Source organism: Beta vulgaris, chromosome 3 (genome assembly GCF_026745355.1).
Source record: "Beta vulgaris subsp. vulgaris cultivar EL10 chromosome 3, EL10.2, whole genome shotgun sequence".
Classification (NCBI taxonomy): Eukaryota; Viridiplantae; Streptophyta; class Magnoliopsida; order Caryophyllales; family Amaranthaceae; genus Beta; species Beta vulgaris.
Window position 1 is genome coordinate 13,389,020 of NC_079204.1, and position 22,138 is coordinate 13,411,157.

The 22,138-nt window shown below is 38.4% G+C and overlaps 1 protein-coding gene across 5 annotated transcripts; it reads left to right on the forward strand.

Annotated features, from left to right (window-relative positions):
* Window positions 1-3,062: 3,062 nt before the first annotated feature.
* On the forward strand, window positions 3,063-21,127 carry LOC104888789 (hypothetical protein). Of its 5 annotated transcripts, none has more exons than XM_057393612.1 (13): window positions 3,063-3,250; window positions 4,738-4,811; window positions 14,736-14,811; window positions 14,900-14,972; window positions 15,066-15,117; window positions 15,534-15,595; window positions 16,017-16,080; window positions 16,871-16,931; window positions 17,025-17,111; window positions 19,269-19,362; window positions 20,124-20,241; window positions 20,735-20,785; window positions 20,880-21,127. In XM_057393612.1, the coding sequence occupies exons 1-11, from the start codon at window positions 3,171-3,173 to the stop codon at window positions 20,214-20,216; spliced, it is 816 nt and encodes a 271-aa protein (XP_057249595.1). In that variant the 5' UTR covers window positions 3,063-3,170; the 3' UTR covers window positions 20,217-20,241; window positions 20,735-20,785; window positions 20,880-21,127. The 5 variants fall into 5 exon arrangements, with proteins under 5 accessions (XP_057249595.1, XP_057249596.1, XP_057249597.1 ...); XM_057393613.1 differs by having other exon boundaries at window positions 20,735-20,756; XM_057393615.1 differs by having other exon boundaries at window positions 3,064-3,250; window positions 16,874-16,931.
* The last annotated feature ends 1,011 nt before the right edge of the window (window positions 21,128-22,138 follow it).

A 22,138-nucleotide genomic window follows, 5' to 3' on the forward strand; every position in this document is an offset into this window, starting at 1 on the left:
AGGATGGCTTCAGTGACCTCATCCCCTACTATCTCCCAGCACTTCTTATAGAAGCAGCTATTGAAGCCATCAGCCCCTGGGGCCTTATCATCAGGTATGCTGAACATGACTCTTCTCACATCTTCTTTGTCCACAGGGCACATCATAATTCTCTTATGCTCTTCAGTAACAAACTTCCCTCTTGCAAGCAAAGGATTCAAGACAACTTGTTTTTGCTCCTTGCCAGTAAACAAATTTTTATAGTATTCCAAGAAAGCTTTTGAGACCTTATCATGAGTCTCCACCCATTCACCTTGTTCATTGTGAATAGCATGTATACTATTCTGCCTTCTTCTTGCTTTAATGGCTTGATAAAAAATTTTAGTGTTCTCATCACCACACTTAAGCCATTTGAGTTTAGCTTGTTGTTGAAGCATGACCTGCACACACTTCTTAGCCCTCTGAACTTTCCCCCTGGCATTCCTCTCCTGCTCAATACAATCAATATTCCCAGGGTTCTCATGAAGCTTATCTTGAATAATAGAAAACTCTTCAGTAGCTTGAATGAGATCCTTCTCAGCCTCTCCAAATCCCTGTTTCTTCAAATTTCTTAACACCCCTTTTACTCTTTTCAATTTCTCTACCACCTGATACATGGGACATCCTTGGACTGGTAGTCTCCAAGCCTCCTGCACTGCATCCATCATTGTGCTATAATAGCACCACATATTGCTGAATTTAAAAGGCCTTTTAATCAAAGGCACCTCATAAACTCTAAGCACTACAGGGGAATGATCAAAATCACCCTCTAGTAAAAAGGTTACAGCTGCCTTATCAAACCAGTCCAGCCAAGTACTATTAGCAATTACCCTATCAATCCTGGAAAAAACCCTTGCTGCCCCCTCCTGCTTATTAGTCCAGGTAAAATACCTACCTGAAGCTTTCACATCAGCAAGACCACATTCATTCAAGCATTCCTTCATTGGCCTAATTTCAGCAACTCTAACAGTGCTTCCAATTCTATCATCAACACTTGACATAGCATTAAAATCACCCATAAGCACCCAACCACCTTCAACCTTCTTTGAAATCTCCCTAATGCCATCCCATAAGGCACTCCTACTACTTATTTCATTAAACCCATACACAAATGTACAGAAAAAACCCTGCCCACCTTGTGTAGGCTTAACTTCACAATGAATATATTGACTTCTCATGCTCAATATATTAACATGGAATGATGCTGGACACCATCCTATAACAATCCTGCCATTATCATGCTGGGAATTATTGTGAGTGAAACACCAACCTGGGCATAGTATACCTTACCCAGATTAGGAGTTTTCACCCTCGTTTCTAGAAGGCTGAACAGCTTAATATTCTGGGAAGAGAGAAATGATCTCACTTCTAATTGCTTCGCCCTACTGTTCAGCCCCCTAACATTCCATGTTAGGATACTATCCATGAGGCATAGGGGCCTTCAACCCCTGCCCATTTTCACCCCCTTCCTCCTCTGGAACTATGTCTCTGTTAACACCTTCCTCTTCTACCTCTGAATCCTTCCTCTCATTTGCAATGCTTTCCTCAACATCATCAAGCAACGCAGTAAAAGAGTTATGCACACCACCTCAGGAGGCTGCACAACTTTTGCTACACCATTACCAACCACCTGAAACCATCCTCATCCACTCTCACTGTTTTCTTTGGAACCATTTCTGAGTCACACCTCCCTTTCTACACTCATCTTCACCATGACCAATCCCCTCACACTTCTTACAATATGTTGGCCTCCATTCATACTCAACCTTCTGCTCCACTACACATCCATGTTCATTACAGAAAAGAATAACATCAGGTAGAGATTGTTGAAGCTTAACCTCAACCAAAACCCTCGCAAACTGCAATCTATCTTTTGACTTAGTCGCCTTGTCCATCTGTGCAGCAGGCCCAACTAGTCCAGCTATTTTGAATAAGCTTTTCTCACCCCAATATTTCAATGCTAACCCAGGTAGTTTTATCCATATGGGAACACTCCGGATACTCTCCTTATCCATAACCATATCAGCCTCCCACATCCTAGTGATCACAGGTTTCTGATCAAAAAACTGATAACCATCCATAGTTACTTTCAAGCAAGACTCCACAGACTTAAACCTCACTATGAATAACCCTTTTCCTACCATCGCAGTTTTTTCAATCCCTAGGTGACCCCAAACACGCCTAAAAAATCCATCACCTTAAAAGGTGGATTAGCACCTAGAACATAGCAGACAACAGCAGAAGACCAGTATTCTACCTCTTCCTGAATGTCATCTGAATCTATCATAACTAAGGGAGAGGTTCTCACCTGGTGTCGTTCCTGTTGCTCCACATCATCAGCCCATGACAGTCTACGAGCTGTTTCAGGTTGATTAGCTCCACTAGTTGTTGCAACTTTCCAATCCAAGATGACCCTCTGCTCTTGAGAAATCTTATCCTTCGTCATTATAATAGGTGGCCCCAGCACATTCACCTCCTCAACCTCATTTTCCACCTCAGTCGCCTTCTCTACAATCGGACTCGGAACTTGTAACTCACGAATACCAGTAACTTCATCAACCGATTTCGTCTTTTTGACCGGCGAGGACGACGGCCCCTTAGCCTTACTCTGACCTTTTTGAGCACTCTTTTTAGCTCTTCCTCTTGCCATGGCGCCATCGCTTGCACACCGGAGAAGAAGAAAACAAAATAGTGCCACGTTACTGTTCCATTGCTTCTAGAGAGAAGTTGAAGTTTCTCTCTCTAGAAAACAAGTTTCTCCTTTTCATAATACATTTTATATTAGAGTATATATAATATTAAAATATATTCACAAAAAATTGAAAATAATAGTATAACTCAAACAACGGTTAATGGTTAATCGAAAAACCGAACTGAAAAACGGTTAACTACTCAGGCGATAACCGATTCGCTAAAAATGAACCAAAACTTCCAGTTACCGAACCAAAATGTTATTTCGAAACAGTTAACCACCCATGAACGTCCCTATCTATCAACTCACGGCCCCGTGCCCAATCGTAGCTTTCTGCTAAAAAACCCGATTGACTGTTAATTCGATTACAAAAAACGTAGCATGCATTTAACAAAAGAAAACTAGACACCTGCTGACTGCTGGGCTCCTACAAACATCTTGGGTCTCCGGCAACGGGAAGATGCCGGAATTCAATTTATTGAATTTGTTCATCTTCCATCTTATCTTCATTCATATTTCTTTCACCGCATTAGCAATAAGGTTTGATTCCTTAATTTCTTATATCCAAAAGTTTCATCCTTTTATATACTTATGTGCATCTTCCCCTTTAAATAAATCGCATCATACCAAAAAAAAAGCTGAATTTTTCTAAGAAACTTATTTACTTGTATCTATGAATGTAGTTTCGAATATAAATTACTGGGTTTTGGGATTCTGATTTTATCTTTTGGCTGCTTAGATATAAGAGAAAATAATTCTTCATGTTTTATGTAATTTGGATCTGACTTCAGTGAATTGAACTTCAGTTGAGAGGAATTTGTTTAGTTAGTTCTATACTATATTTAACCATTCAAGGGTTGAAGATTGCGTTTTTTTTCTAACTTCATCAGGTTAGTAGGTTTTCAATATATTGCATTTTCACGGGACTATTTTTTTTTTTTTGAAAGTGGAATATTAGGTTGTTGTAAAGACTTTAATGAGTTTTCTTCGTTTTTTTATTTCGTGTATAAAATGTTTAATTAAATATTTTCCCTGGTGATAATTGATTTTGTCTGAGATTTGGATTTTATCATTTTAGCATTAAGGTTATGATGGAATAGGTTTTATTTTATGCAAGTATCTTATGAAGTGAATAACTTTGAATCTATGAGTTCTTCCTTTTCACAAAATGGAACCTTAACTATTTTTCATTTCAGTTCTGTAAGAAACTTTGTCTTGAAAATGAGAGTTTGTGTATTAATGGAAAAGATTTGTGCTCATAGAGTATGATTATAGAGAAAGAGAGAGAGCATAAATTAAGGTTGTGGGTGCGGTCATCTCTATGCCATTTACGTTTTTCGCTGGAGTTGATGAGCGTTCGGTCAGGACATGCTTTTCGGAGAGACGAAGAGTAGCTATGTGTCCATTTTCAGTATGCTAGATGGAGTCATTGGTGGGTTATTTTTAGTTTTGGATTATGATGGGCTGAACTTAAATGTCACATTGAAACTATGTATTTCTTCTCGCTGAAGTAGTCGGCCAGTCAGTTTGCCTTAGAATAAAGGATTTGACAAAATCAGCCTCATTGCTGTTGAAGGGTACCATTTAGAAAAAGTTACACCTAACACCTCTACCTTAGAGGGAGCCCCTTTGAGGCATTGGGGAAAATGTGCTGGTAGAGTATATAGCCACTCGTAATTGACCTATGTCTGATACAGATTACAGACACATGCAAGAAGTGATTATTTTATTTAGATGGGGAATAGGTGCTACACATTTAAGTTGTGATGTTTAGAAGTCTATCTTCAGTCTATTCCTGTTCTGTTTGGTTGTCGACACTAAGGTAAATGGTTTGGGTTTCCGGCAGGAAGTTGCTTTTTTCATGTCATTTGTGATCTTGTAAATGTTGTTTTTCTTTTATATCTCTGTATACCTCGCTTTTTGTCTTTGATAGTTGAGATACGTTCTTGTCTAAAAGATTAGGGGTATCTCTGTTAGAACAGTTGGACGCTCTAACTCATAAATTATGCGGTGTCTTTGCCCTGTAGGAGGGATATAGGTCTTCAAGTTCATGCATGCAGGAATACAGTTCAAGGAAGATATTTGTTAGCTGATGACAAAGGTATGTGGCTGTCCCCAAAAATTTTATGATTTGGACCAGCAGTGAACTCTTAACAACAAAATAGAGATGGTGATATAAGAAATTAAGTATAGAGGTTACAATGTAATGAGAATGCTACAGTAGCTTGGTTTGTATTGCGAGATTATGTACAAGATAATATGCCATTCGAGAGGCCAAGATTTCTCCTAAAATGTAAATACAAATACAATATTTTCTGAATGCGCCCTTTCTCTCTTTCCCTTTATATAGGTAAATTCTGATCTTCATTCACACTTGTGTCATGTTAACAGCTCTGCGTCTCTGCCACCTCATCCCCTTTTCTAATAGAATTATTCTCCCCTTTCTCATGTTTCTCGCGAGCCCTTAGTCCCAAGTTTGGCATATGTCAGCATTGGGGAGGCCTTGATTGATGTATTTCACAAAACTAGTGACATTATCTGGTTTTTTGGTTGCCACTTAGGCCATGTTTAGTTGAGCTTTTTTAGGGCTTGGAAACGGATTCAATAATCTGAATCCATTATAGCATGGTAAACGAATGCTAGCATGGTAACTGTTGTATCAGATGTTACAGATAAGGAAAAGGTTATAGATAATGGCAGCGGAAATTCAAAGAGACGGAGATGCCACTCTAAGGAGTAGAACAAAAACTACAATAGAATAACCATCATAGGAAAAGTCAACTCCAGTACATATAATAAAAAGGGAAAATGAGGTCCCATACCCTCATCTCCAATAAGTCTCAAGAGTCATACAACCGCTAAAGTAAACCTCAAAATCATAGAGTAAACAAAACTAAGACAACTGAAAACCATAGTTCCAATACATAAGTCAAAACTAGAATTAGCTACTTAAACCAACTAAGTATCTAATCCTGAGTCCAGATTGAAATACTCATCCACTAGGACAAGCTCCCTTTCTTTGCTCACACGGGGAACACACACACCCCCGAGCCAGTCTAGAACCTCTCTAAACAGCGTCACCATCTGCACAAAGATACAACAATTTTCACAATCAGTGGGGAGTAACTAGCAGTTCTCCCAGCTCAAATAGAAACAGATAAGAACTTAAATAATTAGAAACAACATCAGAAATCATAATACCAAATACCAACTAGCTATAAGATACCAACGACAACCATGTAATAGATGCGGTCAACGTTGCAAACAAATGCAACAAATGCGGTCCACAAGCTCAAACATAACAGACCATACCGCCTGTGAGTAGACTCATTGGACCATGCCGCCCAAGGCCTACGTTGCATATTCGAGGAACCATACCGTCCTTTTCGAATAGCTATAATCTACGGATCATACCACCCGTAGTAACCGATGGACCATACCGCCCACGGTTAGTAACCAAATCCTAGGACCATACCGCCCTTAGGTTATCGAGCATAAATTTCTAGGACCATACCGCCCTTAGAATAACCAACGCAAACACCTTGAACCATACTGTTCATAGGATTTCCTAATGAAGACCTCTAGAACCATACCGTTCCTAGAGTTACTCTATCAACCACGTGCAATCATACAAGACAAGCACACATCAATCAAATCCAACCATCAATAAGAACAAGTTATGAGCGTAACTCAACCAATCATACCCAACAATGTTCCCACATGAGTTTGCATAGCTAACACAAACAACTGACACGTTTCAAGACTCAAAACCAAGAGTTACCCATCACATGAGGACACATACCCTCAACTTAGTACTTAAACCACCCAAAATTACTCAAACATCCTTAGCATACTTACCTAAGACCAACCAAGCCAAAACACACAAGCTGTTAACCAAAAACAGAAATAAGGACACCACATCACGACCCAGGGGCAGACCACCCGTCGCGAGGTGCGACGAGGCTCGTGGGTCGCGTCTGGCAGCGTCGCGAGTCGCGAGCAACCTTCTGCCGTGGCTTGCGAGCTTCGTTCGCTCGCCTACGCAAGCTCCTCCATGGCTCGCTCCAGCCATCCTCGCCTAGCCTCCCTTACACCCACACTCACACCAAAACACCCTCGTATCATCCACGACTCACCACCAACAACAACAATAACATACTCAACAACACAACAATGACAAAAACTACAACAACCCACTCCAACACCAACGACAATAACAACAACACACAACTCCAACACCAACAACAACGATAGTAACAACAACAACAATCTCCAACACCAACAACAACGATAATAACAACAATAACAATCTCCAACACCAACAACAATCAAGACAATAACAAATCATCAACAAAACAACAATAATAAACATGGAACTTTAACCATACAATCTTCTAAGTTCTTCCTAAATGATACTACGTTCTCTAATGCTTTCTAACAACCTAAGTTCAATATCTATACTCTACCGAACTAGAAAAACGCTAGTTACCTTTTCCTTGAATGTTGAAAACTCTTATTTTGCACTGCTCTGTTCCGACTATGATTCACGGTGATCAAAAGCTCGGAATCCAAATCGCTCCGGTCAAAGAAAGAACAAGATGTCATAAACGTTCTGTCCAAATTTGAAGACTATCCAACGGTTAGATCTCCGGCTACGGTTATTTTCGTAAAGGTGCGGCAGGGAACAAAACCGGATGACTCGTCTGATTACAACGAAGACTGCAGTCGCGTCTTCCCCTTTCTTCGAAAACGAATTATACCACGAGCAAGATCTTTCCGAGTAGATAGATTTTGACTACTCACACGCTCAATTCGGATAAGAAACGAAGGAGATATGATGCAAAGAAAATGGGTGTGCAGAAATGGACGAAAACCGAGAAAGAGAAGAACTCTTTCTCTTCTCTCTAATGGTTGGACGAGAATGGGGTGTGAAATGAAGTCACAAAGACCAAAGGTTGCTGATTTTTATTTTCAGAAAAAGAAGGTGAAAGGATGATGATTGAAAAGGCATTAAGAAAGGTAGATGAATAGATGACCTTTGGTTACCGCAACGTTACAAGAGAATCAAATAAAAATTTTTCCAAACTCTTCATATAACATGGCTAATATCAGAATTTTCGGACCTCTCTAAACAAATAACAAAATGTACGAAGGCTAACACTAGTCAATGTACATTTTCCGGCACTAAGTAAAACGTTCAAAAATAATATGTATAAGTATATGTTTTCCAAACTAAAAATTATTATTACCAACGTAATAAAAATATACACGTAATATACTATCACAGTATATACTCGGCACACGCAAAAGTTCTACATTGTTCGTTTTATAAGAACAATGTAGACAACCATATAATACAACTAACACAATGCCACATAAATAAGACATACATTATAACCTATGCACAAAGTCAATTAAAATAATGTGGGTGTAAATATATATATATATATATATATATATATATATATATATATATATATACTTTCCGGAAATAATTTAATAGAAATATAATTTATCACATCTAATAATAATAATTAACACGCGAAAATTTCAGAGAAATTTCGTTGTGTTACAATCTCCCCTCCTTAAGAAAAAGTTCGTCCTCGAACTTAAAATAATAAGGAAATACCTGAGACAAAAAGCTCGGGATACTTGAGCCTCATCGACTCTTCCGTCTCCCAAGTGGCTTCCTCGTACTTTTGGCTTCTCAAAGCACCTTAACCAAGGGTATCACTTTTCTTCTCAGGGCACGATTCTGACGGTCCAAGATCTGAACAGGTCGCTCCTCAAAAGTCATGTTCGGCTCAATACCATGCTTATGAGGAGTTGACTTATATAACCAAGAGTTACCCATCCCGTCCCAAGTTATTGGTAACTGATGTTACAGTTGGTGTTATTATTAGCCATGTTATATGAAGAGTTTGGACAGATTTTTATTTGATTCTCTTGTAACGTTGCGATAACCAAAGGTCATCTCTTCATCTACCTTTCTTAATGCCTTTTCAATCATCACCCTTTCACCTTCATTTTTCTGAAAATAAAATCAGCAACCCTTGGTCTTTGTGACTTCATTTCACACCCCATTCTTGTCCAACCATTAGAGAGGAAGAGAAAGAGTTCTTTTCTCTTCTCGGTTTTCGTCCATTTCTGCACACTCATTTTCTTTGCATCATATCTCCTTCGTTTCTTATCCGAATTAAGCGTGTGAGTAGTCAAAATCTATCTACTCGGAAAGATCTTGCTCGTGGTATAATTCGTTTTTGAAGAAAGGGGAAGACGCGACTGCAGTTTCGTTGCAATCAGACGAGTCATCCGGTTTTGTTCCCTGTCGCACCTTTACGAAAATAACTGTAGCCGGAGATCTAACCGTTGGATAGTCTTCAAATTTGGACAGAACGTTTATGACATCTGGTTCTTTACTTTGACCGGAGCGATTTGGATTCCGAGCTTTTGATCACCGCGAATCATAGTCGGAACAGAGCAGTGCAAAATAAGAGTTTTCAACATTCAAGAAAAAGGTAACTAGCGTTTTTCTAGTTCGGTAGAGTATAGATATTGAACTTAGGTTGTTAGAAATGCGTTAGAGAACGTAGTATCATGTTAGGAAGAACTTAGAAGATTGTATGGTTAAAGTTCCTATTGTTATTGTTGTTGTTCTGTTGATGATTTGTTATTGTCGTTGTTGTTGGTGTTTGGGGTTGGTTGTTGTTGTGATTACTTGTTGTGTGGGGGGTTGTTGTTGTTTATTGTCGTTGTTTGTGGGGGTTGGTTGTTGTTGTATTGTCGTTGTTGTTGGTGTTGAGGTGGTTGTAGTTTGTATTGTCTTGTTGTTGATGGAGTTGTGAGTTTGTTGTTGGTGAGTCATGGACGATACGAGGGTGTTTGGGTAAGTGTGGTGTAAGGGAGGCTGGAGTAGGCGAGGATGGCTGGAGCAAGCCTCGGAGGAGTTTCGTGGGCAAGCGAACGAAGCTCGCAAGCCACGGCAGAGGCTGCTCGCGACTCGCAAGCCTCGTCGCGACTCGCGACGCTGCCAGACGCGACCCGCGAGCCTCATCGCACCTCGCGACGGGTGGTCTTCCCCTGGGTCGTGATGTGGTGTCTTATTTTGTTTTTGGTTTACAGCTTGTGTGTTTGGCTTGGTTGGTCTTAGGTAAGTATGCTAAGGATGTTTGAGTATTTTTGGGTGGTTTAAGTATTACGTTAAGGGTATGTGTCCTCATGTGATGGGTAACTCTTGGTTTTGAGTCTTGAAACGTGCCGGTTGTTGTGTTGGCTATGCAAACTCATGTTGGAACCTTATGGTAGATTGGTTGAGTTAGCTCATAACTTGTTCTTATTGATGGTTGGATTTGTTGATGTGTGTTGTCTTGTATGATTGCACGTTGTTGATAGAGTAACTCTAGGAACGGTATGGTTCTAGAGGTCTTCATTAGGAAATCCTATGAACGGTATGGTTCAAGGAGTTTGAGTGGAATTCTAAGGGCGTTATGGTCCTAGAAATTTATGCTCGTTAACCTAAGGGCGGTATGGTCCTAGGCTTTGGTTACTAAATCGTGGTCCATCGGTTACTACGGGTGGTATGATCCGTAGATTATAGCTATTCGAAAAGGGCGGTATGGTTCCTCGAATATGCAGCGTAGGCCTTGGGCGGCATGGTCCAATGAGTCTACTCACAGGCGGTATGGCTTGTGGACCGCATTTGTTGCATTTGTTTGCAACGTTGACCGCATCTGTTACATGGTTGTCGTTGGTATCTTATAGCGAGTTGGTATTTGATATTATGATTTCTGATGTTGTTTCTAATTATTTAAGCTCTTATTGTTTCTATTTGAGCTGGGAGAACTGCTAGTTACTCCCCACTGATTGTGGAAATTGTAATCTTTGTGAGATGGTGACGCTGTTTAGAGGGTTCTAGACTGGCTCGGGGTGTGTGGTTCCCGTGTGAGCAAAGAAAGGGAGCTTGTCCTAGTGGATGAGTATTTCAATCTGGACTCAGGATTAGATACTTAGTTGGTTTAAGTAGCTAATTCTATTTTGACTTATGTATTGGAACATGGATTTCAGTTGTCATAGTTTTGTTTACTCTATGATTTTGAGGTTTACTTGGGTTGATGACTCTTGAGACTTATTGGAGATGAGGGTATGGGACCTCATTTTCCCCTTTTGATTATATGTATTGGAGTTGACTTTTCCTATGATGGTTATTCTGTTTTAGTTTTTTTTGTTCTACTCCTTAGAGTGGCATCTCCGTCTCTTTGAATTTCCGCTGCCATTATCTATAGCCATTACCTTATCTTAAGGCTATGTACCTCTTGGTTTTGGACGGGATGATACAGTAACCCACTACACATACCTTATCTTACAGTCTACCAACTGTAACATCCCGTCCAAAACCAAGAAGACATAAGCTTAAGATAAGGAAATAGGTATAGATAATGGCAGCGGAAATTCAAAGAGACGGAGATGCCACTCGAAGGAGTAGAACAAAAACTATAATAGAATAACCATTATAAGAAAAGTCAACTCCAGTACATATAATAAAAAGGGAAAATGAGGTCCCATACCCTCATCTCCAATAAGTGATAAGTCTCAAGAGTCATACAACCGCTAAAGTAAACCTCAAAATCATAGAGTAAACAAAACTAAGACAACTGAAAACCATAGTTCCAATACATAAGTCAAAACTAGAATTAACTACTTAAACCAACTAAGTATCTAATCCTAAGTCAAGATTTGAAATACTCATCCACTATGACAAGCTCCCTTTCTTTGCTCACACAGGGAACACACACCCCCCCGATCCAGACTAGAACCACTCTAAACAGCGTCACCACAAAGATACAACAATTTCCACAATCAGTGGGGAGTAACTAGCAGTTCTCCCAGCTCAAATAGAAACAGATAAGAGCTTAAATAATTAGAAACAACATCAGAAATCATAATACCAAATACCAACTCGCTATAAGATACCAACGACAACCATGTAACATATGCGGTCAACGTTGCAAACAAATGCAACAAATGCGGTCCACAAGCTCAAACATAACAGACCATAGCGCCTGTGAGTAGACTCATTGGACCATGCCGCCCAAGGCCTACGCTGCATATTCGAGGAACCATACCGCCCTTTTCGAATAGCTATAATCTACGGATCATACCACCCGTAGTAACCAATGGACCATACCGCCCACGGTTTAGTAACCAAGCCTAGGACCATACCGCCCTTAGGTTAACGAGCATAAATTTCTAGGACCATACCGCCCTTAGAGTAATCAAACGCAAACTCCTTGAACCATACGTTCATAGGATTTCCTAATGAAGACCTCTAGAACCATACCGTTCCTAGAGTTACTCTATCAAGCACGTACAATCATACAAGACAAGCACACATCAATCAAATCCAACCTTCAATAAGAACAAGTTATGAGCGTAACTCAACCAATGATACTCAACAAGGTTCCAACATGAGTTGCATAGCCAACACATAACCGGCACGTTTCAAGACTCAAAACCAAGAGTTACCCATCACATGAGGACACATACGCTTAACGTAGTACTTAAACCACCCAAAACTATTCAAACATCCTTAGCATACTTACCTAAGACCAACCAAGCCAAAACACACAAGCTGTAAACCAAAAACAGAAATAAAGTTACCACATCACGACCCAGGGGCAGACCACCCGTCGCGAGGTGCGACGAGGCTCGCGGGTCGCGACGAGGCTCGCGAGTCGCGAGCAGCCTCTGCCGTGGCTTGCGAGCTTCGTTCGCTTGCCCACGAAACTCCTCCGAGGCTTGCTCCAGCCATCCTCGCCTACTCCAGCCTCCCTTACACGCACGCTTACCCCAAACACCCTCGTATCGTCCATGATTCACTAACAACAACGACCATCACAAACTCCATCAACAACGACAATACAAACTACAACCAACCTCAACAACAACGACAATGACAACAACAACCAACCCCCAACACCAACAACAACGATAATAACAACAACAACAATCTCTAACACCAACCATAACGACAATAACAACAACAACAATCTCCAACACCAACAACATCAACGACAATAACAAATCATCAACAAAACAACAACAATAACAACATGGAACTTTAACCATACAATCTTCTATGTTCTTCCTAATATGATACTACGTTCTCTAACGCATTTCTAACAACCTAAGTTCAATATCTATACTCTGCCGAACTAGAAAAACGCTAGTTACCTTTTTCTTGAATGTTGAAAACTCACAGGCGGTATGGTTCCTCGAATATGCAACGTAGGCCTTGGGTGGCATGGTCCAATGAGTCTACTCACAGGCGGTATGGTCTGTTATGTTTGAGCTTGTGGACCAAGAGGTACATAGCCTTAAGATAAGGTAATAGCTATAGATAATGGCAGCGGAAATTCAAAGAGACGGAGATGCCACTCTAAGGAGTAGAACAAAAAAAACTAAAATAGAATAACCATCATAGGAAAAGTCAACTCCAGTACATATAATAAAAAGGGAAAATGAGGTCCCATACCCTCATCTCCAATAAGTCTCAAGAGTCATACAACCGCTAAAGTAAACCTCAAAATCATAGAGTAAACAACCACCTCTTGTTTGGTTTGGGTAGTGGGTTAACCATTACCCTTACTTGAGGGTAACCCAAACCCCCAAAATGTTACCCTCCAAATTAGAGGAGTAACACAATCCTTTCCATTCCTTTACAAGTGATTCCTATCAATTGTTGAACCAAACACCCAATAAAAGTAACAACTATTGTTACCATTCCTCCCCTCTACTTGATTTCATTCCCTTTTCATTCGTTTATATGAACTAAACGCCCCCTTAATTCCTAAGAATTGAAAAATTGTTAAGTTGTTTGATTGTCAAAACTCAAAAGAGTAGGAGTTAAAAATTCCTGGGGACTTGTATTTCCTACAAGGTGGAGGAAGTAGCTTACCTAGGGGATAGGGCAACCTAGGTAGGGGTCGGGAGGACCTAGGTAAGTGGAAATTCTCATGGGAAGTTTTATTTTACTTGTTCAACCAAACAAAATTATTGTTTCCCATAGTTTTTAAATTCCTAGGAAGTACTACTTAATGGAAACTTTGACTTCCCATGGTTAACCAAACAAGTGCTAACTGCTAAGTCTACTTTTATATTTTATCATGAATGTGAAATGTAAGGCTAAGAAGAACAACTATGCTTAGTTGCTTACACATTGCCTGTTCATTTGAACATTTGATGTATGACAGACGCAAGATGATTGATGTACAACGTGACGGGTTAGCTTGTTATATTGACCTTTGTGCTATTTAGAATTTCGGATATCATATTGTCTGGCTACATTCCATGAAAATTGGTCAGATGCTTTTGATGGGTTAGGTGAAGCTTTTGTAAAGAGGCGCAAGAAGGCACACAAAAGGTGCAAAAAGAGCCGCACTAAGGTGCACCAAAGGCTCACAACCACCTTTCTTTTACCATTTTTTTTTTAATATTCTTATTAACTACTCCTCACTTCAATGAGGCTGGCACTTCACACCTGTCGTGCCTTATATTTTTTCGAAAAATCTTCAAAATGTTAAAGAAGTTTTGCTCACATATGAGAGGCATTGTTTGAAGAATTGTGATGCAAGAGATATTGGTTGTGTTATGTTACTACCTTATTTAGTAAAAGGGATATGTGTTTGTGTATGTTTACTCAATTGCTGTAGACATTTCTCATGGATGCTACTACTGGTAGTCTTGTGCTGCTTTATTGATAAAATTGGTTTTCTTTGTCAAAATTCTAAATAATGTTATCTTCAGAGTTACTTTGCTTGAACTTTTAGTTACATTTTTGTATGTTGTGCTCTTTTGAGCTGATCTAGTTCGTCTTTGTTTACTAAAAGAATAATTTTCTGAATGCATAGATCTAGCCGTCCGACTAATACAGGACACATCTTATGAGGCTATAAGAAAACTCTACCACTCATCTAAGAATGGAGATGTCCTACTTGTAGATCTGCTCATCTGTTTTGCTGCATTGTAGGCTATGTCTGTGATGCTCTATCAGTGGATCCGGAGTCACGCTGTTGCTTCCAGAAAGGAGAACAATACTCTTGTCAGTGAGTTAAATCCTTACTGGTTTATGAAATAAGCACAAGTGGTGAATAATTGACAAAAAAAGTTTGTTCTTAATTATTTTTTGTACAGGGGATGCAACCTGATTTCACAATGCTGCAACTCGTATGAACTATGTGTTTCATGCTGCCTGAATCCATTGCAGGTGCTCATTTTCATGCCTCGTCATTTCTGTATTTAGTGTAATGCCTGTCAATTAGCTGGTCATGTTCACCGTGAGTAATTCCTGTATCACCAGACTCAAAAAGAGTTGGCAGTAAAAGTGAAGATATCCAAGGCAGAAACTGCAGGTAGAGGATCTAAACTTTAACACCCTCTTGTTATCTCTTAGCATCTTATCTTGCCGTGCTTTAATTGGTAAATGGCATAAAAGAGAAGCACTTAGTGCCCCCTCCATCTTTTGTATATTTTCCATAGATCTCACTAAGGGGAATGTACAAAGTTGTTGACTGCTGTAGCCAGTAGCCGGCTTTCTATACGTGGGGGAACCCCCCCCCCCCCCCCCCCCCCCCCTCCTGGTGTGGTTTCCTACTGATGTAGAAGTAATTTTGTGCAAAAAAAGAAGAAAGAAAATAAAAGAGAGTAGAAAAATTAAAGGTTTCTCGATGAGGTCAAGATTCTATTTTTCTTTTAACTTGCTGAATGCTGCTATCTTTCGTCTTCATCCTACCTTGAGGATGACAATGGTATGGTGCCACTTTTGCAGGTACTTACAATTCTGTTTTTGATTTCTGTACTGGGAGGTGCCGTCACAATTCTGAGAGTGTGGTATGTATTATTTCCCTTTGCAATGCCTATTTGTACTAATCATTGTCGCAAATTTTCATGTCATGTTTTAAATCTAACCTTGCTATTTATTGCAAATTCCGTCTATGATGGTATTGAATATTGATTCAGTTGATTCGATGTAGGTATTGTCATAACTCTTTCTCCTTGTCATAAGGCGAAAATTGATGCTTACTCTGTTGTCTTTTTTCTGAAACTATCAGTATAGGCCCTTTCATGGGTTGGTGTAGGTCTTTCTTCAATTTTTTTTACTAATAGAATCCAGGACAAAAGGGTTTTGGAGGTCATATGCTAGTTGAGGCAAAATTTAGTGTCACACCATAGTTTTATTTGAAACTTGAATGGAGTTTAAACTTCAATGTCATGCCATTATTATCTTAATAGAGTGGGCACTGCCTTTCAGGTTCATGAAAATGCTTATCTGAGTGATTTCCACCACTGCTTTTCTTTGCCAACAAATTCCTCAGGTCAGCTGCAATTTCATGACTGACATCCTTTATCATGGATTAGGGGTTCTAGAAATGCTTGTTAAATCTTCATTGATTTCTGACAACTATTGAACTGCAATTTTTGTTTATTTTTTAGTCTGAATCAAAAATATAACAAGAACAATTTTACTTGGAGAGTTGAAGAAGTAGAGATGAAGTGAAAAGTTGTTTTGGGTGTGTAAATATAGAAAATTTCTGATGTAAAAATCAGAAAGTTTTGGTGATTTAAAGACATAATTAGGGGGGTAATTAGAGTGATTTATTGTGGGGTTTATGGCCTTATGGGAGGTTATAGAAATGAAAGAACAAGCTTAATATAAGTGCACAACTCTTCCTCTCCCTCTTCTACTTGCCGGCTGCCATGGGTGGCTAAGTCCAAATATTTCGGACCAAGTATACCCACAAACGCAACATTAAAACGGTCCGTTACGCTATGTATGATAAAATCTTAGTATGCGCCTACACTTGAAAATAATTATTAACTAAAAATACTATTAACAAATCATTTTATAAAATATAAATATTACTCACACAAGTCTCATCTATAAAAAAAATATTCGGCACTTAATTTAATAATTAAATTAAAATTGTTATCTAAAAATATTAATTTAGAGAAAAAAAATATTTAAGAAAAACTAGGAGTGAAAATACGAGGTGTTACAGGACATATGCTTCCTTATTAAACTTTGTGTCTCACTGCATGAAGCTCTGAAATGAAGTGTTTGTCCTTAGATTTTTGAACTTTATCATGTCACATTTTGCTGTAAAGCAGGATCCTCTGATACACTGATGGAATCAAGATTGGCTGGAATCAGTGTTGTTCTTGGAAGGTGTGAACTTATAACGTGATAATCTGTTTGATTAATTTGTTTTGTTTATCAACTAGAGTTTAATTTGTGTAATTTGGATTTCATGGTGGACAGGCAGGGTGAATCATGCAACTCTGTTTGTAAGTTGAGTGGGCAGTCGTGTGTTCCTAGCAGGCTGTCAGTGCTCAACGAGTGTAAAATGTAAGCTATAACTCTGAATTGTTTGCTTTCCTTATGCAAGTTACTCATTGTTTCCCTGTTCAACTACTCTCTGCTTCCTGTGCAAGTAACTCTCAATTTCCGTTTACATTTAGTAAATAGGATCTTCCTACAGCTTATGCTTCTTTTGTTTGTCTTTCAAAAGTTTGAAATCCTTGTATCTCGTAACATGAATGATACCTCTGATGAATATGCCACGTGAAAGAACGAGACTGATTGGGGGAAAAACCTTCATTTCCTTATAAAAGGTTGTTCATTTCCAGATGCAGAGCACCAGCAGTAGATTTTAAGTTGTCTAATGTTCTTTGACTTTACAAAGATTCTAAAATTTATTTTGGCTTTCAATAAGCTATGTGAAAATTTGAAAGGAGACAAAAATAAGAAATTGTAGTTAAAGCCTTTTGTTGTCACTTTTCAAGTGCCTTTAGTCATTATACTTCAACCTGTAGGTTTGGCGGCTTTGTTTTTAGCCTTCATGGAAATTTCTAAATCGCTTTCCTGCAGACAATGGTTAGATGGATCTAAGCTACATAAATGAATATAGATTAATAAGTTATCAGTTATCACAAAGCTAGTGTCTCCAATACTACAGACCAGCTGAAGAGTAATTCATTATATTTTGTCATTAAAAGGAAACATAGACAATGCAATTTTTTGTGGTTATCAGTATTTTATTTATTGATGCTAAATGTTCTATACATTAAATGTTGCCTAAAGCGAAATATTTTGGACCTTATTGCTTGTTGATGGGTGAAATGAAGTGTTCCGTAATCGTCTAACAGTTTGTTTGGTAGAGGGGATTTGGAAGGAAAAGAAAGGAAATGGAAGCAAATATTTTAGTTTCGAATGTTTGGTTGGAAAATAACATTATAAGTGATAGGAAATGGAAGGAAGTGGAAGGAAAGTCTCTTTACAAAATTTTCTTTTTCCTTTCCTTCCACAATTGGAGGTGTTTGGGAGGAAAGAGAAAACTTAAACCAAACATGGGAAATTAAGGCTTTCTTTGTCTTTCTTTTCTCTTCCCTTTCTTTCTTTTCTCTTCCCTTTCTTTCTTTTACTAAAAACAAACCAAACAAGCCGTAAAGAGATGGTGATTTCACTTCAATACATTGTTACTTACACTTGGAAACAAGTAAACAACCTCTTGCAGATGTACTGATGATGAGATAATTTGGAGGGGAGGAAGAGTGAGTGATCGTTTTCCTGTGTTTGGATATGGAAATGAAGAAGGGTTGGGAATGAAATGGGAAGGGTATATCTTTTTCCACCTAAATCTAACAAATCCATCCAATGTTGATGATAATTGGAAGGATATTGTAAGCCCACTCATACTCAGATACTCTCCCCCACTTTTCCTTCCTTTCTTCTTCCCTTCTCTTTTTTTCCCCTTACTAGACACACAATTCAGGCTATATACGTTTGATCCTCTTAAGATCCTGTTCTTTTGGGCTGAACTGATCAGTTCAGTTCAATTTAGACAGTTCAGTTCAAGTTAGACAAATTCAAGGTAATTAAGTTTAGTTCAGTTCTGACAAATTCCCCTCACATTTTCAGTTTAGTTCTGTTCAATTCAGTTCCATTTAGTTCAGTTCAATCGAAAATAATAGGGCCTAAGTATTCTTTAGGTGCAATTTTGTGAGAGGCATCAAATAACTATATCTATATGGCACGGTTTCTTATGCTAGATGAGCATCCTTTTAGGGAAAAAATATTAAGGCTATTGGGCTCTCTATAACTTGAGCAAAATTGGGGAACTGGACATGATTATTGGAATTACGGGTCTTTTCTGGTACTTCCGCAAGCGTTAGGACCAAGGGTTGTTGTAAGAACTTCTCCTAACTTTTGCCATTTCTTCCTCATACCAGTGATCTTTTTCATTCTCATCATTACACGTATGTCCAGAAGGTTTTAAAGTATCATTTATGTGTCTTGCTTGAAAGTAAGAAATCCTATGTACATTCAACCTCCCTTACCCTTGTACAAACCGTGAGCTTCGTTAGAGGCCTTGAGGTGATCTTTTTGTTGTCTACTTTAAAAGAGTTAATGGTGTGAATACGATGTCTGCAGTGTGTAATACAATTTATGCACTTAATGCCTTTTCCATTAATTTGTATATATTTGTGCCGTCTGTGATGACAGTATGCAGAGATACATGAACTGCAAAAGAGGGTGTATAGCTAGCATGGGCCCAGATCAGCCAGCAGAAGTTGTCGATGGTGCACCTAAGCATCTGGTATACCCCACTTTCTGCCCGAATTCTTAATCCAAGTTCTGTAAATGGGTCATAGATATTACTGCCTTCTAGAATAAAATGTGGCAACTTTTTTTTTTTTTTTTGGAACAACTCTGTATGAAATCATTCCAATTGGAATGATATAATCCTTAAGCCTGGTTAAGTGCAGAGGAACAATTGCAAATGCTCCAGCATCCGCTATACACTGTTTCCCTTAAGTGCATGAGTAATTTCACTGAAGAGTAAATGTTAAGAGAGAAAAAACTAAAAAGTATATGAAAATTAAAAGAATGAAAGGAAGGAATATCAATGGGACAATTGGCTGATGTACTGGATAAAGTGGCCCGTTGGTCCTTGTTGGTATCCATTTCCACTTGACAAGCCAGATATCACACAGCAAATAAAGAACACTTTGTTACTATGCGTAGTTGGTAAAGCTTGCATCTCTTGTAGTTTTTGCACAGAACATAAGGGGACACAAATTATTAGGATTGGATATCGATGTGGTTCTCTGATTGTATGTGTTGTAGTCTAGAATCTAGATCCAAGTGAACTCCTTATTTTGTCCCACTTTTTACCTTTCCCATCCACATGCATGTAGGTGCTTTAGTTAGTAAATAACTGGAGATAATTGCATCTTCTTATTGACATTTTTGACATAGGATATGTATAAAAAGTTCAGGACTGTGTTTTGGCCTTTTAATGGACTTGGATTGAAGGTAACCTGGAGGAAAAGCATGATTATATTTTCTTGTTTCCAGTATCCAGGAGCATGCTTATACTCAAAATCACAGACGGCATTCAATTGTGATGGTTTGCATCAGCATACAAGAAGGCTTTGCCCCTGTGCATAGTTTACTTATTTAACTCTATGTTCTGGTAAGCCTCTTCTGATGATGGAAGCTTTACGGGTACATATATTTATATATATATAGAGAGAAAAAATTTCACGTCAAAACTCTATAAAGAACGCGAGAACAGTGTAGTAGTAATGCATTTTACTGACAATGTAATGCTTTAGTAGGATATTTTATGGTAACCCCTTTTCTAAAAAATGTGATCCTTTTTGGAAGATTGGCCCCGCAAGAGAAAACATGGTCAATCAGCTAAAATGGATTAATTATAGGTTAAAAGAGGTTACTAGATAGTGTTCTCACGTTCTCATATAAGAGGAGTTTTCAATGCAACCAATTTGTATATACGTATGTATAATTTGTCAATGAATTTTTCTGGAGTTTTGGGGGGGGGGGGGGAGGGAAAGGGCTGCAGTGAGGATTTGTGTTTCCTTAAGCTGTGGTTACTAGTTAGTTGATGCTTATCAACGAGTTTCTTTTTGCTGTTTGAGTAATGCGGGTTTTGTTCATTTTTGCAGTACTCTGGGTATCATAAATATGGTGAGGAATGAGAATGGCGTCTTGAAACTGTAATCAGTGATATAACATCTCACAATATTTGAAGCATTAAACCATAATTCTTTGCTAATCCAAGTTTTTCTTTTACACATCTCTTCATTTCAGGGTCGGAATGGTTTTTGACTTTAAGGTTCCACAAGTGGCTTATTGGATTTGTGGCATTAGGAGGGTTTGTGCTTACTATTTCATGTCTTGTTTTTATATCTAAACTTCAATTACTCAGTGAAAACATCCAAAACGAAGTGCAGATAGCATGGGGGGTGGGTTTCCAAATGTATATAAATCAGGATTTAGGCTATGGAAATATGGCTGCAGAATGATTTAGTGATATCTAAGGAAGTGTCAGTTCTTTACTCACGTCGAATTCATTCTCTATTCACTCTTACCTCTTTGTGTTTGTGAGCTCTGTTTGCTGGAGTTCGGCCAAACTCCTGTATCCTCTGATCAGTCGGCTATTAGATCGGAAAGATTCAGAAGCAGTTAAGACTTGCAATTCAACTCTAGGGTCATATTTAAGTTTGATAAACTGTAGTTGGGAGAGACGATTGTGAGACCAGGGCACTAAATCGGACACCTCTAATTATGTATTTGTAAAATTTTATGAGTTGATAGAATGAAAATATTCATTGAAATAAATTCAATACATCTTATATGATCATTCTTGTTTCTATATATTTGTAAAAAAAAAATGGACAAAGTGAGGTAGGTAAATAGTACAAAAGTTAAAGTGTTGCACGTAGAAAGAAAACAGAGGAAATATAATCGATAGGATACGGTTAAAGAAGAAAAATTATGACAAGTAGATGAAATTTTAGTGCCCAACAAGGTAATTTGACATTTAATTGGGCGCTCAGCTTGCTTTTATGTCTTAATAGTTGCAACTAAACCTAGCCCACATGCCAGTTCAGCCCAGCTGCAAGCCTGACCCATTGTAAATCACTATGCTAATCATGCCTCTTAAGTCTAAACCAAGTCTAATGATTTTTGGAGAGACACCGATGACCTAATTATGCAAAACCAAAATATGTTTTCCTTCTTAAACTAATAATATGATATACAATGTAAAATTATTCAGCTCCTCTTAGGACTTGTTCTTTTCGACATAAAACAATTGAATTGAATTGAAATGAATAGTGATATGTGAGAGTAAAAGTATACTCCAAAGCTGAACTGAACTGAAAATAACAGGCCCTTAATGGCTAAATCAATTCTTATATGGTTGTTTAATTAACCACAATTTCATAGTCTTTTACTCCATCTGCTTTTTTTTAATCTACAGACTTTCCTTTTTAGTCTGTTTCTTTTTAATCTACACACTGTTACTTTTTATATTCTTGGTAACATGTCACATCTACTTTTTCTCC